General features: G+C 43.8%; 5 protein-coding genes across 5 annotated transcripts; 2 read left to right on the top strand and 3 right to left on the bottom strand.

Moving 5' to 3' along the window:
* Positions 1–92: 92 nt before the first annotated feature.
* Positions 93–3,054, top strand: V1512DRAFT_260116 (uncharacterized protein). Its single transcript, XM_066915772.1, has 9 exons — positions 93–413; positions 458–612; positions 662–769; positions 816–1,037; positions 1,080–1,832; positions 1,876–2,286; positions 2,329–2,608; positions 2,654–2,793; positions 2,839–3,054. The coding sequence occupies exons 1-9, from the start codon at positions 126–128 to the stop codon at positions 2,927–2,929; spliced, it is 2,448 nt and encodes an 815-aa protein (XP_066772527.1). The 5' UTR covers positions 93–125; the 3' UTR covers positions 2,930–3,054.
* V1512DRAFT_282391 (nitric oxide synthase-interacting) lies at positions 2,854–3,996 on the bottom strand (the record flags this gene model as incomplete). Its single annotated transcript, XM_066918007.1, has 4 exons — positions 2,854–3,206; positions 3,253–3,543; positions 3,588–3,925; positions 3,974–3,996. The coding sequence occupies 4 exons, from the start codon at positions 3,994–3,996 to the stop codon at positions 2,965–2,967; spliced, it is 894 nt and encodes a 297-aa protein (XP_066772526.1). The 3' UTR covers positions 2,854–2,964.
* A 217-nt stretch (positions 3,997–4,213) lies between these two features.
* V1512DRAFT_260109 (dihydroxy-acid/6-phosphogluconate dehydratase) lies at positions 4,214–6,704 on the top strand. The gene is made up of 9 exons (XM_066915771.1): positions 4,214–4,496; positions 4,550–4,662; positions 4,710–4,767; positions 4,817–4,933; positions 4,977–5,719; positions 5,766–6,103; positions 6,147–6,253; positions 6,310–6,525; positions 6,569–6,704. Exons 1-9 carry the CDS (start codon positions 4,429–4,431, stop codon positions 6,609–6,611), a joined length of 1,803 nt encoding a protein of 600 aa, XP_066772525.1. The 5' UTR covers positions 4,214–4,428; the 3' UTR covers positions 6,612–6,704.
* On the bottom strand, positions 6,629–8,013 carry V1512DRAFT_260104 (HAD-like domain-containing protein). The gene is made up of 4 exons (XM_066915770.1): positions 7,691–8,013; positions 7,574–7,642; positions 7,437–7,528; positions 6,629–7,386 (listed from the first exon to the last, which is right to left on the bottom strand). The coding sequence occupies exons 1-4, from the start codon at positions 7,773–7,775 to the stop codon at positions 6,730–6,732; spliced, it is 903 nt and encodes a 300-aa protein (XP_066772524.1). The 5' UTR covers positions 7,776–8,013; the 3' UTR covers positions 6,629–6,729.
* Positions 8,014–8,823: 810 nt separating this feature from the next.
* Positions 8,824–13,067, bottom strand: V1512DRAFT_260101 (SNF2 family N-terminal domain-containing protein). The gene is made up of 4 exons (XM_066915769.1): positions 12,432–13,067; positions 12,111–12,385; positions 10,675–12,069; positions 8,824–10,626 (listed from the first exon to the last, which is right to left on the bottom strand). The coding sequence occupies exons 1-4, from the start codon at positions 12,946–12,948 to the stop codon at positions 8,983–8,985; spliced, it is 3,831 nt and encodes a 1,276-aa protein (XP_066772523.1). The 5' UTR covers positions 12,949–13,067; the 3' UTR covers positions 8,824–8,982.
* Positions 13,068–14,211: the final 1,144 nt, after the last annotated feature.

Genomic DNA, 14,211 nt, shown 5'->3' with positions numbered 1-14,211 from the left:
ACTTAATGGCAATTTGACATTAAATTTAGTATGTGCTTACACGTAGATGGGTCTAGTACTTTACGCGTAGATTTTGAAATACCTAAACAAACGGAGAACTTCCAAACAAAAGCGCATAGTCGAACATGTCGTACTCCGCAAACCCGTCTCTGCAAAGATTTTTGGCGGATCATCCGATATTTAGTGACATCCTTCCGATCAAGCCCGAACCGGCGCAGAAGGTCAATTTGGCCTCAGTCAAGACTGCAATTGATCCAAGTCAAGAATATAGTGGATACGGGTTAAATGATGCACAGATGAGGAATGTTGTCGTGACGAGAGGGACAGAGCTTTTTGTTGCTGTGAATGGGCAAATCAGATGTGCAGATTGTGCGAGGATAAGAGAATTAGGAGATCATCTACAGTATTATAAGGTGCTTTAACATCCCCCAATTGAGATATATTACTGATTATGTAGACATTGAACATTCTCGGTCTTGATTTCCCTGTCAAAACACTCGAGATCAACAGTTCAGGGACTTATTTGGCAATTATAGGTCAATCAAATATTATAGTATGTGCCTTACCTGAACCGGGCTTTGCAAAGCGTCAAGAGTCGAGATTATACGTTCGGTCAGTGTTCAACCGAAATTGCCGTGGTGCTTTGTCTAACTAATCACAGACATAAGAATATTAAATTAGAATCCAAGTCGGTATTGAAAGCGCTATGGCATCCTTTGGCAAAAGAAGACTCATCTTTAGTCGTACTTTCTTCGGACGGCATGATAATGTAATTCACAATTGTTCAGCAGTTTGGCGTATACTCAATCATTTAGTATGTTTGATTTAGTCTACAGCTATGAGCAACCAGAACTATCATTTAATTTACGCCAGTCATCGTCGCAGGACTTCTCATACGGTTTCTCAGATTCGATGGAACTTGTCCCGACTTCAATGTGTTTTGGCGTTGCTGACCAAGGATTGGGCGAAATGGCGCTTTACGTTCTTATGGAAAGCGGCGACATTTACGCTCTATGTCCGTTTATCCCAAGACAATGGTAATATTCTAGCGTGACATGTGAGCAGTGCTAACTAAGTAGTGTGATGGAGCGTGGAACAATGCAAGCGTTGCTCGACTGGTCACTAGCCGAAGACCGTGAAGTTGACCCGGCGGTGTCAAGAGCAGAGCGGTTTCGGATTCGGCAGCAGCTAAACTGGGTAGGTGAGATCTCACTCGAGTCAAAAGACATGTCCAAAGTTGCCGGTTTGGCTCCGCGCATTGGGAAGTACGGTGAGCTGGCCGATTTATGCGGGTTCAGTCGACCAGACAAGGCCCAGTTCAGTTTGATTCTACAAGGACCGATTTCAATCTCGCCGTATCCAAAACAACTCTACAAATCTGGTGTCGCGTGCGATATTACTAGCTTTGAAGTCGACGAATTCTCTGTGTTTTGTGTTGCTTTCTCATCTGGTAGGGTCAATATCTGCATCGAAGACTATCCTGTTGGCGCGTTGTGGGACTCGGCGTCCTACTCTACACTTGCAGAGGAAGATTCAGGGGAGGAGATTGTCCCGACTGGACCGTCGTTTCTGTTGTTTGAAAGTGTGGCGCTGAAATGCCAGCTGCCAGCCGATCGAGGAGATAAAACTGTTTCGTTTTGGTTTTTACCTAAACCGGCGGACGGAAATTCAGTTTTGGTGGCTTTCGCTCAGAGGGTGGTTCAACTGGATATTAGTAATTGGCGGAAACAGCTAGTGAACGTGCTGTCCTCTTCAGAGGATGCGAAGTTGAAGTCTTTTTTGCAGTCGGCACCGAAAACAAAAGTTGTGAGTTTATTTAGCTCGAATAATCTGTGCGTATCAGATGAATATTGTCAGACTAAGTCTAATTTTTAGATCTCGGAACAGGGTTTATGCTGTCGCAATCATAAGAGACGCCGTTGTTGGTGAAGTATTAGTTATTCTCACAACAGAAGGATTGAATGCTTTTGAAACCAACGCAGAAGAAATGGTTTTTGCGTCTAGTGCGACCCCGATTCGACAGCCCAGTCGCCTAGTGCAGCCACCGGCGAGTCTTGGATTATTGACCGATGTGTTGATTAAGCCTCTGGATATCGATCTCAGTCGTCTTAGGCGGGGTAGCGTGTTGGACTCGCACTTGTTGGCGCAGCAGAGTCAGCTTGAGTTCTCGCTAACTGACAAGCTCATAATTTCGGAACAGGTTTTGAAATTTTTCGGCGATACGGTCGAGTCTTTAGGGACGGAGGTCAAATACGTGCATACAGCAGGGCATAAAATACAAACAAGGTCAGTATTTTACGTAGTTGTGAAAGTAAGCTAACTGTTCAGAATGATACAACAACGAGAAGAAATGTTCAACCAGCTACAAGTTTTGTCGAAAATAAGCGCAAAACTGGAGGCATCTCAACACGATGGTGTGTCTGTCAAGGTCGAACAGATATTAGCTAGACAACAGTCGCTGAACGAGCGGGCAGATAAACTGTACCGCCGGTTGATGGAGACACAGCAAATCCCCATCAGTACTGCCGAGCGGAAATGGATCCGGGAGTTGCATCGGATCCGGAACACGTTGGAAGAGTCGCGCGGTTTGATTCCCAGAACACAAGATGTACGTGTGGTTGCGATCGGCTGAACAATGTGCTAATAACGCTAGGCAACGCGGCAATCGCAGAAACTTGTCGGTCTGGTCAATTCCGTACTGCGAAAATATCCAAACGAGTCGCCTAGTAGGGCACTTGTTCATGGCCTACAACTAGACCGAATTGAAGTATTGAAGGAAATGCTTGACAACGAGTATGTAATTTGGTTTCTGTATTTATGGATAGTCTAACGCTTTAGGGCTCGAATAGTAAACAAAACCAAGTTGTCGCTTGAAAGTCTGATCAAGAGAGTGGACAGTCAGATGGTAACTCTTAGAATCGAAAACTAAAGTATTCATGGATGTAATATATATTATGTACGAGATTAGCCTTGAAACGCAACGCCAATCTTTTCGACAACCGCTTTACCGCCTCCACTGTAACCTGTGCCTTCTTTTGCGAGAAAAAGTACGCCTCTGTGTTTGGTTTTTGATTTTGCTTTGTGGTTGCTTGGAGCTGTCAGGTCCTCGCTGCAAACAAAGCAACACAACTTTTCGCCCGAGTGCTGGGGTTTCATGACTTTATCGTAACAATTTTTGCAAATCACATGGCCGCACGGTACAGTGACTACGCAATGTTAACTCTAAACGCATGCTAGAAACAGGAGACATACGATACGCGTCCATGGCACTCCCGAACGGCTTAATGCAAGACGGACAGACTCTAGCTTTACCCTGTTCTTCAAACGAGACCGACAATAGACTCTTGAGAGACAGATTATGCGTGTGTTCTGGCTCAGAAGATGGGCAGACAGGATTCAGTTTTGGTGCTTCTGAGCTTTGCTTCTCAATCGACGGCGTCAGTGACGGGATCCAGAACGCGGACAGCTTTGGTTCATAGGTTTCTGTCGATCTTCTCTTTCTACTATTAGAGTCTTGTTCATCCAGTTTTCGCTTAGCACTACCTATCAATGTTAGATTAGGTCAAGTGCTGTGTATTTTCATATACCTCCAATCCCAGACTGCAACATCTCGAACCTCCTGATTTCGCTTTGTCGAGACTTCTCCTCGTCCTCTGCTTCTTTCTCTGCTTCCTCTTGCTGTTTGACTTCAATTTCCTTATTCATGCGCTTGATCTCTGTCAACTGCGAAATCAAGTTTTCGACCACACATTCTCTGCAAAATATATGTCCATCAGTAGGACACGCGACCGGATCCCGTGACTTCATCAGACATAGCTGGCATGTGTCAAGTTCACGAAACGAATCATTGCTTAACCTTTGTTTTTGACGACCATACTGTGACAAAAGTGACCGCTCATAACTTGTAAAAAACGCAAGTGCTGTGCTATTCAAACATCAGTCAATCTTTATCTATTCGTGTGAATCTACTCACTTTCTCTTCGAATGACGAGCCATTTCGTGAAGATTTGTGTGAACGTGAATTGTGAGCAGGACATTCAATCAAGCACTTGACAGTTTAAGGTTTACTCCTGAATACTTTAAAATGCACACTTTATCACTAATCAAACCCATTTTATATAAAAACCCAATTAATCAAACAAAATTAGTAGTCAAAAGTAATTTCATGTTATATTATTTGTTTAATCACAATTTGAAACGTTTTTAACAATACTACTGCCACTCCAAATCTCATCTTTAAACCTTATACAGAACCTTAATATGCTTACCCTGCTTAGAATTTGACTCATTGCCGATATTTCGCCAATCTAAAGTGCCGTAATTGTCAACTTCGAAAAGAAAAAAAAATAAAATTCAACTAAATTAACGAATTTCACTTTTCTTTATAAAAGTTCAAGTTCTTTCGAGGCTGATCTAGTTGAAATTATAATGGTATTTTTAGGCAAAAAAGCTCTTCTTCCTAGGACTCGTCTGGTTGGAACAGTTCCCCGATATCGGTCAGTGACTACATAGCAAGAATCAGTCTCGAGAAAATTATTGATTTGAACAGACGCGAATTTAGTGTTGGAACTGTCAGACGAGCAGGATCAGATAATGAAACCTTGAATGAGTATTCGTCAGAAATCACGATCCCAAAGTCTCAAGGAGCTGCGCAGGCTATGCGTGAGTGACACAGAGTTGACAGAGAATGTGAGGGCTGATTTGCGTAGTGTACGCCACTGGCTTCAAAGATGAGGATTTTGCTAAAGCACAAGTTGGAATTTCAAGGTATGGGACGTTTGTTACAGTCGGGTGATGTGGTCACTCATAATGCTAGTGTATGGTACTCTGGAAATCCATGTAACATGCATCTTTTGGATCTCAATTTTCGTATCAAAGAAGGTGTCGAAAGGGCCGGCTTAAAAGGTCTTCAGTTCAACACGATCGGTGTCAGGTTTGTTTGGTTCTTCTCTTTTTTATTTTGTCTAACGTCGCAGTGACGGTATCTCAATGGGAACAACTGGCATGCGGTATTCCCTTCAATCTCGTGACTTGATTGCAGATTCTATTGAAACCGTCATGTTTGGCCAGCACTACGACGCCAACATTTCAATCCCTGGCTGTGACAAAAACATGCCCGGTGTCCTCATGGCAATGGGCCGCGTTAACCGGCCATCCATCATGCTTTACGGCGGCACCATCAAAGCCGGTCGCGCGTCTTGCATGCCAAACGTCGACATCGACATTATTTCGGCGTTCCAGGCTTACGGCCAGTACCTCAGTAAAACAATCGACGAGCCGACTCGGGCTGATATTATCAGACACGCCTGCCCTGGCGCTGGCGCTTGTGGTGGTATGTACACTGCAAATACCATGGCCTCAGCGGCTGAGGTTATGGGAATGACTCTTCCTGGGTCATCATCAAACCCTGCAGAGAGCCCTGAAAAACTCCAGGAGTGTATTGACGTCGGTGTTGCAATCAAGAACTTGATCAAGATGAATCTCAGACCACGAGACATCATGACCAGAGAAGCTTTTGAGAACGCAATGAAGTACATCACCATCACAGGCGGTTCTACTAACGCAGTGTTGCATTTGATTGCCATCGCGCACTCGGTTGGAGTGAAGCTCACCATCGATGATTTCCAGGCTGTCAGCGACAAAACCCCGTTGCTTGCCGATTTTAAGCCCAGTGGTAAATACGTCATGGCTGACCTTATTGCTCTCGGAGGAACTCCTTGTAAGCAACTTTTTTTTGCTTGATTATTTTCAATCTAATAATTTAGCCGTTATAAAATTTCTCATCAATGAAGGTGTTATAGACGGCACTCAGCTGACAGTCACTGGAAAGACTTTGTCAGAAAACGTGTCGCTATTCCCTGACCTTCCCAAAGACCAGAAAATTTTCTCGCCATTATCGAATCCCATCAAAAAAACTGGCCACCTACAGATTCTCAAGGGCAGTCTTGCACCTGGCGGTTCAGTCGGTAAGATTACTGGAAAAGAAGGTACTATCTTTAGCGGCAAAGCCCGTGTCTACAACTCTGAGGATGACATGGTTCACTCGCTTGAACGTGGTGAAATCAAGAAGGGAGAGAAGACTGTCATTATTATCAGATTCGAGGTGAGTTCGCTGTGTTGTGGTATAGCTGTATTGATGGTCTTAGGGTCCTAAGGGAGGACCAGGCATGCCCGAGATGTTGAGACCTTCCAGTGCTTTGATGGGTGCTGGACTGGGCAAGGATGTTGCCATGTTGACTGACGGTCGATTTAGGTAAGCCACTTCATTATGTATTCATCACGTAAAAAGGATTATGCTAACGTGACTAGCGGTGGTTCTCATGGATTTCTAATTGGTCACATCGTTCCTGAAGCTCAGGAAGGTGGGCCAATTGGATTGGTCGAAGATGGTGATGAGATCATTATCGATTCAGAAAAGAACATTATTGAATGGCTTGTCACAGAAGATGTCATTGCTGAGCGGAAGAAGAAGTTTGTCGCTCCCCCATTGAAGTACAAGCGGGGCACTCTTTACAAATACTCAAAGTACGCTGACCATTATTTGCGAAGGTAATAGCTAACAATTTAGGAATGTGACTGATGCTAGTCAGGGATGCATCACGGATGCGTAGATGATTTAAAAATGGAGTGTGTGGTAAATATCTAATAGACTACCAAAATAGTACAACGTTCTGTAAGTTTATCATAAAATACACAAAATCTACTTGGCTGTGGCCTCGTCTAAAAAGTCTATGCAGTGATATTTACGATGTCACCGAGTTTAGTCATGTAGTGTTTCGGCTGAGCAGGCGCGTCCGGCGCGAAAATGTCTGTTTCTTTGTGCACGCCCGTGAGCACAAACAACGTCCCAAGCCCGCCGTCCACGCCGAACTTGATGTCAGTATCGAGTCTGTCACCAACCATGCACGTTCGTTCGGGTATAAACTCAAACTTGGCCTTGACGCAGTCCATCATTGCCTTCGACGGTTTCCCGAGCGAGATGGGTTGGCGCTTAGACGACAGGATTAGTGGCGCGGCCATGGTGCCTGCACCAGGAAACAGCTTGCCATGAGTCGGGTATGTCGAGTCAATGTTGGTCGCCAGAAACAACGTCTCGGGAACCTGCAAATTGATGAGCGCGTACGCAATCTTGTAGTAGTTGATATGCAAGTCCAAACCGCTCAGCACACAGCCAATGCTAGGGTCAGGCTCCATCCTCTCAAAATCCTCTGGTGTCATTGCACGGCGTAGCTCAGGGTCAGTGCCACCAACAAATTGAATCCCTTCGTTTGCAAGTTCTTCCTCAATTCCAGACTCGCCTAAAACTAGAACCTTTTTGTCGGCAGGGAATTTCACAACTTTCTTTAAATACACGGCAGACGAATATGCAGAACCGAAAATCTCTTCCTATAAGTTCTATCAGCCTATATTCCTCATGTTTAGTTCTTTTAACATACAGCAGTGACTTCAATTCCAAGTTTGGAAAATTTCTTGGTGTAAGCCTGGCGAGACTTAGTTGAGTTGTTTGTCACGAAGATAAGTCTCTTGCCTATGATTGTTAGCACGCACGCTATTTGCACCCCTAAATACGTACCTAAACTTCTCAGTAAGTCCAATGTCTCCTTGACCTTAGGCAGCAGCACATCTCCCTGCCACAGCACACCTGTTCATTGTCAATACCAATCCATACTTAACAATCACTCAAACTTACCGTCACAATCAAAAATGAAATCATCGTACTTTGCAAGAAACTCTGTAACCCCCGTCTTTGTTGAAATCTTTTCAGGTCCAGCCATTTTTTGTAACAATCGGAATACGTCAGTTGAAGAGTCAAGGTCGATTAGAACCGCGAAGTCTTAAGGCGCTTTGAACTCGGTTGTAAACTTTATCAGCCGCATAGACGTAAGGCTTTTGTACTCTACAAGTTTTATGCGACCTATTTCTTGAAGCCACCACAATTCTTCATACTAAATACAAGAAGGGGTTTGAAGTGCACATTTTTGTAATCTGTATTGGTTCTGTTCTGCTCTTGATTGAAAATGCTGCGTTTCCGTTGTCTATATGTCTCTACTGTAACTTTGACGTTTGGTCTACCTGTCAGTTAGAAAGCCTAGTAAGGAGTCCTCGTTTGAAGTCATGAAATGAATTTTGCGCTTGAAATCACAAGAGAAGCGAGAGTGTTGAAGAAGAGTTTGTACCAACCGCGTTGCTTTACAATGTTATAGAAAATGAAACAATCTGAAAAGCATATTCATAAAGCTTATATCACCAACAAAATGCAAACGTACCGGTGTCTGCGACAATCATGCCAGTGCTGAAATTTGCTTCGAACTACTTAAGTTCATTCTGGCATGGCTATTTACTGTCTCATTTATTGGATTGTACGCTTGAGTGACCGCATCGGCGGTCAGACGTCGAACACTGTGCTGGCCACAGCCGTTGTTGTCATAGACGACTGTAACGAGTAGTACAACTTGTTGTCATATTGCAGGCAACATCTTGCTCACAAGTGAGTACACTAAAATGATATTTCAATATAGGATTGCTATTCTGTCGCTCAACCTCAATGGGCTGCGATAGAAGCTTCAGCACTATACTCATTACATATTGAGAGCCAATCATTTTTAGGCTGCCATATCATCCCAGTCTTGCTTGGTGCTTTGATGCAACTGTATCTGCATTGTCTCCCGAAGTTCGACTCTGGTAAAATTTGCTTCCTTTCTTGCTTAATACAGAAGGCAGGTTGGCATGCTGCACCAGTCGATGAGACATTCAAGACGATCAAGGCTAGAGGACTATTGACCGTGTTTAAAAATAAGTATGTTTACGATTTGCGCTGCTGAGTCAAAGAAATTAAAACAATAGTTTTTTCCATTGCAATAACTAAACGCACGGACTCATTACACTGCACACATACATAAAAGAATAATTCCCAAAACCGATTGACCCCGCCCATGGCAAATGCTGACATTGATATAAAACAACCAAAAACAACTCGCAACGCTACTTCGAATTTTCGCGTTGGTCCCCTAACTGTCTGATCTTTGTGTACATATCTGATAACTTCTTCGACGGCACTTTCGCTGGCCAGAAGTAGCTCACGAAAACCCATAAATGCTTCTGTAACTGATCCTGGTCTCTCTTCGGCGCGCTCTTGACTTTGCGCTGGATGAAGTCACCTACAGCCTTAAGCTCGCGTTTCAGAATTACAGCCCACTCGCTGCGCCCAAGTCCGTTCGAGCCCTTTTTAAGTCGTCGCAAGCTTTGTCGCATGGGATGAAGCATCTCTTTGCAAGAAGCCTCGTCCATGCTAGAATAGTCACTCGCTGAATCATCTGCAGCTTCGGGTGGTGAACGAGCCACAGTCGGAGAAGCAAGCTTCTTGACGCTCCGCTCTTTCTTGGTTGTCATCACGCCAGCCGACGGTGCGCATTCTTGACTCGATGAGCCTTCGAGTGCTGAAGGTGGTGGCTCAATCTTTGGCTTGGCGTTAGTCAAAGCCGAATCTGATGATGTGGCAGACGCTTTGGGGCGACTGGGTGCACGCTTTCTGCGTTTAACTTCTTTGTTTTCTTGGTCGTCATCGACCGCATCGCGAATTAACCCAATTAGGTATTCCACGCGCCTGCCCAAATGGACGGGACCAGGCATTTTCGGCCCAGTCTTTTCATCCTTAACACGCTCCTCTTTTTTCTCAACCCTATGCTCTTCCAAGAAAAACTTGTCACTCATCATCAAAGTAGGGTCGTCTCGGATACTGGTCCACGATCCATAACCGTATTTCCGAACCCCGACCAAAAGCATATTGTCCTCGTTAACGGTCCAGGGGCAATTCCAACCGTGCACTGCCTTTACATGGCCTGGCAATTTGAAACCGTAGGGATCTTCTTCCGGAATTGCATCATACAGTACTTTCATATCCAGAGGTCGTTGCAAAATAAGCTCGGCGTTTAAATTTCTAATGCCCTTATACTCAAACAATATTGCTTTTCGAGGTTTCTTGACCTGCTCAGTTTGCTGTTGATCAGTATTGTTGCGTTTTGATTCTTCCTGAGATACAGCCGCTCTACTGAGAGTCTGCATTTCATCGTACGTGGTTTTGATACGCTCTGGATCTTTGTTGGAAAATGATCCATCTGCGGCAAGAACATTCCACCGCTCTCGAAGATCTCCATATCGCAAAATTGCCTTGTACACATTTCGAATCTCTTTCTCCGACAATGCATTAGGATCACCTATTTCGTCGTTCTCCTTCTTACGTTTAATTGCTCGCTCTCTTCGCCTGCTCTCGCGTTGAACAGCACTGTCTTCGGACTCATCGGCACCGTCTATAGCCTGCTTCATAGTGGCCTGCCGACGACTGCTCATCCTAATTTGCTCCTGCAAAAACTCTTCATCTTTTCGAATTTTTTCTTCTTCTTTGATACGCTCAAGATCAGTTGAAGGAATGATATCGTCCCAGTCTAGACTGTCAGCCTTGTAGTCCGTTACCTCGAACTGCTTCAAAAACTCTTCTCCACCAAGATGGGATTCTCCAAGATCGGGAGTGGTCACGTGGTCTTCGGCGTGCTCGAGAATATCGTCTAAATTCATGTTTTCCAGCTTTTGTTGATTTTCATTTGCCTTGAACATGTTCACTGCTCCAAACTATTATAGTGTTAATGTTAAATATTTCTACAAAATAAACATGCATACCTTTAGGATAGCGCTAAGTTCTTTACTGGTCGGCTCTGATCGCTTAGATGCCCCACTTGTATCGGTGATACCTAAAGATATAATCGCATACTCTAGCACCATCTTTCGACGAGCCCGCTCCAGAACTTCTTCCTCAACAGTGTCCTTTGACACAAATCGATAAATCATAACATGCGACTTCTGCCCAATACGATGAGCTCTTGCCATGGCTTGTAAATCAGCTTGCGGATTCCAATCTGAGTCAAAAATGATCACGGTATCAGCAGTCATCAAGTTAATCCCCAAGCCACCAGCTCTGGTACTTAACAAAAACACAAAATCTGGACTCCCGGGAGCATTAAAATGATCAATAGCAATTCGTCTCGTGGGCGCGGGGACAGTACCATCTAGTCGCTGAAACGGTAAACCGCGCCGGCTTAAATAATCGCCAAGAATATCGAGCATCCGAACCATTTGACTAAAAATTAACACGCGATGGCCATCTCGTCGTAACCGACCTAGCAGCTTGTCGAGAAGAACCATCTTGCCACTGTTCATGATCAGCCCTCTGGTAATGATGTCGCGTGTAGATTCACCATCTATACTGTTCAAATACTGCGTTTCAGCATTAGGGAACAGATACGGATGGTTACTAGCTTTCTTTAGCTCCATCATGATATTAAGCAAGCTCAACTGCGAGCCACCTGTTGCTCCGGCGTTGAGTGCACTATAGTTGCGCGAAATGATGTTTTTGTAGTACTCAGTCTGCATATCTGACAATTCAACTCGCAAAATGCGTTCCGACTTTGACGGCAAGGACTTCTCAACATCCTTTTTCAATCTTCGAAGAATAAATGGTTTCAGTCTCTCGTGCAAGTCACGAATGTATTTTTCTTGGTTTGCATCTGGGCTTTCAAAATCGATTTCCTGATCAATATGTATCCGACCAGGCATTAAAAAATCAATCAACGCTGCAAGTTCGCGAATGTTATTCTGAAGTGGTGTACCTGTGATTAGAAGTCTATCGTCGACTCTGAAGTCCTGCAAAGACTCGTATAAAGCCGAACTTGCGTTCTTCAGTCTATGAGCTTCATCAACAGCCAAATACTTCCATTTGACACTGCCCAGTTCCGATTTGTCTTTCAGAATGTATTCGTATGTCGTTAGTAAAATATTAAACTTCGGTTTTTTGCTATTGCCACCAACGAAAAATTCATGATCTCGAATAATTCGTCGCGACTGTGTATTACCAAGGTAGACAATATAATTGAGGTCAGGAGACCAAAGATCTAATGTTTCTTGCCAAGATGGCACTGTTGAAAGTGGCACAACAACAAGAAAAGGACCATGCTGCTTTCGGGCATAGACCAACCAAGACAGAAATGCAACTGTCTGTACAGTTTTCCCCAATCCCATCTAGAATGTTAGTAAATCAAAGCTAACACAAGAAATCATACCTCGTCGGCAAGAATTCCGTTTTCGTTTCGTGACCACAAGAAAGCCATCCAATTCAAGCCGGTAAGCTGGAAGTCTCTCAGTTCACCGTTCCTGACAAAAGAAGGTTGCTCGGTCAGTCTATCAAATCTTGGACGGTTGTGACCGTAGTTAACACTTTGTGATGGAGAAAGCTTGGAATTCGACCTCGTGAGAAATTGATCAACTGCTTTTCTAGCAATTTTAGCAATTAACTCGGCGTCCTCCCACGTGCATGCATCATAGTAAAGACGTTTCCCTACACAGTGAGTCAATGTCACGTCTAAACAGTGTGTGCAACAAACATTTAACCAAATACTGTAGTTTTGTAACACCATCGATATTCTCCCGTTTTGATGCTACCACCCGGTCAACAGTCTTGTACTCTTCATAGTTTTCACGCATTCGTTCGCGTTCAATGTCCATAGCTTCGATGTCTTCTCTAGTTGTTGACGGGTCGGCACGTATCTGGGCGTCCAGAGTGACAAACTGTCTGATGTAATTCTCAAGCCGTTTGTTCCCCCGAAGGCCACTCAAATCTGAATATGTTTCCCATGTGTTGTGCAGATGTGACCTTCCTTGCCATTTGATGTAATATTCAAGATCATTCAACGGATCAGTACCACCGTCAGCAGCCTGCCTGTGATCAAGCACTGAATCAATTGCATTTTCATCAACATAAGTCTCAACGTATTGCTGCTTTACTGGTTTTCTTGAGGGGTAAGCTTCTTCTTCGTCTTCTTCCTCTTCACTTATTTCAAGCTCGTCATCAAGATCTTCATTGTAGTTCATAACTTTATTGTTGCGAGTGGAAAATCGCATTTCCGCTTCAAAACCTTTTGTGCGTGAACCGCCGACTTTTCGACGCTTGCTGCGTAATTTGGAAGATTGCGCATAGTCGTCACTATCTGAAGATAAGAAATCTGACGTATTTTGAGAAACTAATGGCAGTTAGAAATTTCATTACAGCGTTGGCAAAATAAAAAGTACCTCTCGCTTGTTTGTTAGACCTTGATTTCCTAGGTTTTTCGAGACCTCCATCGCTAAAATCCGCGTCAAGCTAAAAACTGTTAGAATGTACAAAACTGTTATACGGCACGCCGGCAACAAAATACCTCTACAAATCTCTCCGGTGCAGCATGAGCACGCCCCTATAAAGATTACCAAACTTATTCTAATTTAAAGTGGCCCAGTCTAATAAACTTACACTTCGTCTTAACCCATAAAGTTCAGGGTCAAAATATTCAACAGATTTCTTTGCAATTTTCGAGTCGGTTCTCGAAAGTGATGACTTGGAGACATCTGCAACACTTACGCTTGCGGTAGTCCCATCATCCCCATCCACATCATTTCTGCGGCTTGCATCCTTCCTGATACTTGTCTGTTGACTAGCGATTTTACGGATGTCTTCATCCTCAGTTTCTTGGCTATCAACATTCATATCATCTGCGCTTGATCGGTCAAAGTCAGCATTGCTTGATGCGTCGTCATCCAGAAACTCAAGCTCTTCTTCTGAAAGCCCCTTCTCATCTACAGCGGAAAGGTCACTTAGACTATCATCGCTGTCTTGCACATTGACAGAGCCATTGGCGTGTAGAATTGAGAGCGCTTGCACTGCTGCTTCTTCACTCATCACTGCATAAACACTATAGTATAAATTGTAAACTAAAGTAGTTAGCCTTCCGAGTTCGATAACTGCCAATAGCCGGTTTCACACGAGAGTTGCAACTCCCAATTTTTTATTCGAGTTGCTAACTTTTGCCCTAAACCTGGTTAAGACTAGAGTTGCAAGTACGAAACCTACAGAAACGAAACCTGCAACTATGTTGCAACAAGATGCAATACGTGTATAATGTATATACCATAAACGCGTAATATTGCTGGCTTTAATTTTACACGTAATTGTTTACATTCCGAACACGCGTCTTAATTCTGTTTACTTTTATAAAATAATGACTTTACTACCTGCTTCTGACTAGGCAACTAAATTCACTTGTAATTCGTATCTGTCCTAGTTTTAATGTCTGTTTATCTTACTTCATTACTGTAGTCTTACTTCTTAGTGCAGTTTCATGTTGACGATGA

The sequence above is a fragment of the Lipomyces arxii genome (assembly GCF_038497795.1).
Source record: "Lipomyces arxii strain Phaff 12-163 unplaced genomic scaffold V1512scaffold_4, whole genome shotgun sequence".
Taxonomy (NCBI): Eukaryota; Fungi; Ascomycota; class Lipomycetes; order Lipomycetales; family Lipomycetaceae; genus Lipomyces; species Lipomyces arxii.
This window is presented reverse-complemented; position numbering and strand designations above follow the sequence as displayed.

Excerpts from the sequence above, each read along its gene's own strand:
- V1512DRAFT_260116 (XM_066915772.1), top strand. The coding sequence starts at position 126 with ATGTCGTACTCCGCAAACCCGTCTCTGCAAAGATTTTTGGCGGATCAT. Across the intron at positions 1,038-1,079 it reads CCGTTTATCCCAAGACAATG|TGTGATGGAGCGTGGAACAA; the intron begins GTAATATTCTAG and ends CTAACTAAGTAG. Across the intron at positions 2,609-2,653 it reads TGATTCCCAGAACACAAGAT|GCAACGCGGCAATCGCAGAA; the intron begins GTACGTGTGGTT and ends TAATAACGCTAG.
- V1512DRAFT_260109 (XM_066915771.1), top strand. The coding sequence starts at position 4,429 with ATGGTATTTTTAGGCAAAAAAGCTCTTCTTCCTAGGACTCGTCTGGTT. Across the intron at positions 4,663-4,709 it reads AGGAGCTGCGCAGGCTATGC|TGTACGCCACTGGCTTCAAA; the intron begins GTGAGTGACACA and ends TGATTTGCGTAG. Across the intron at positions 5,720-5,765 it reads TGCTCTCGGAGGAACTCCTT|CCGTTATAAAATTTCTCATC; the intron begins GTAAGCAACTTT and ends CTAATAATTTAG.
- V1512DRAFT_260104 (XM_066915770.1), bottom strand. The coding sequence starts at position 7,775 with ATGGCTGGACCTGAAAAGATTTCAACAAAGACGGGGGTTACAGAGTTT. Across the intron at positions 7,643-7,690 it reads TTTCATTTTTGATTGTGACG|GTGTGCTGTGGCAGGGAGAT; the intron begins GTAAGTTTGAGT and ends GACAATGAACAG. Across the intron at positions 7,529-7,573 it reads GGACTTACTGAGAAGTTTAG|GCAAGAGACTTATCTTCGTG; the intron begins GTACGTATTTAG and ends TAACAATCATAG.
- V1512DRAFT_260101 (XM_066915769.1), bottom strand. The coding sequence starts at position 12,948 with ATGCGATTTTCCACTCGCAACAATAAAGTTATGAACTACAATGAAGAT. Across the intron at positions 12,386-12,431 it reads ACTACAGTATTTGGTTAAAT|GGAAACGTCTTTACTATGAT; the intron begins GTTTGTTGCACA and ends CTCACTGTGTAG. Across the intron at positions 12,070-12,110 it reads ACGGAATTCTTGCCGACGAG|ATGGGATTGGGGAAAACTGT; the intron begins GTATGATTTCTT and ends CTAACATTCTAG.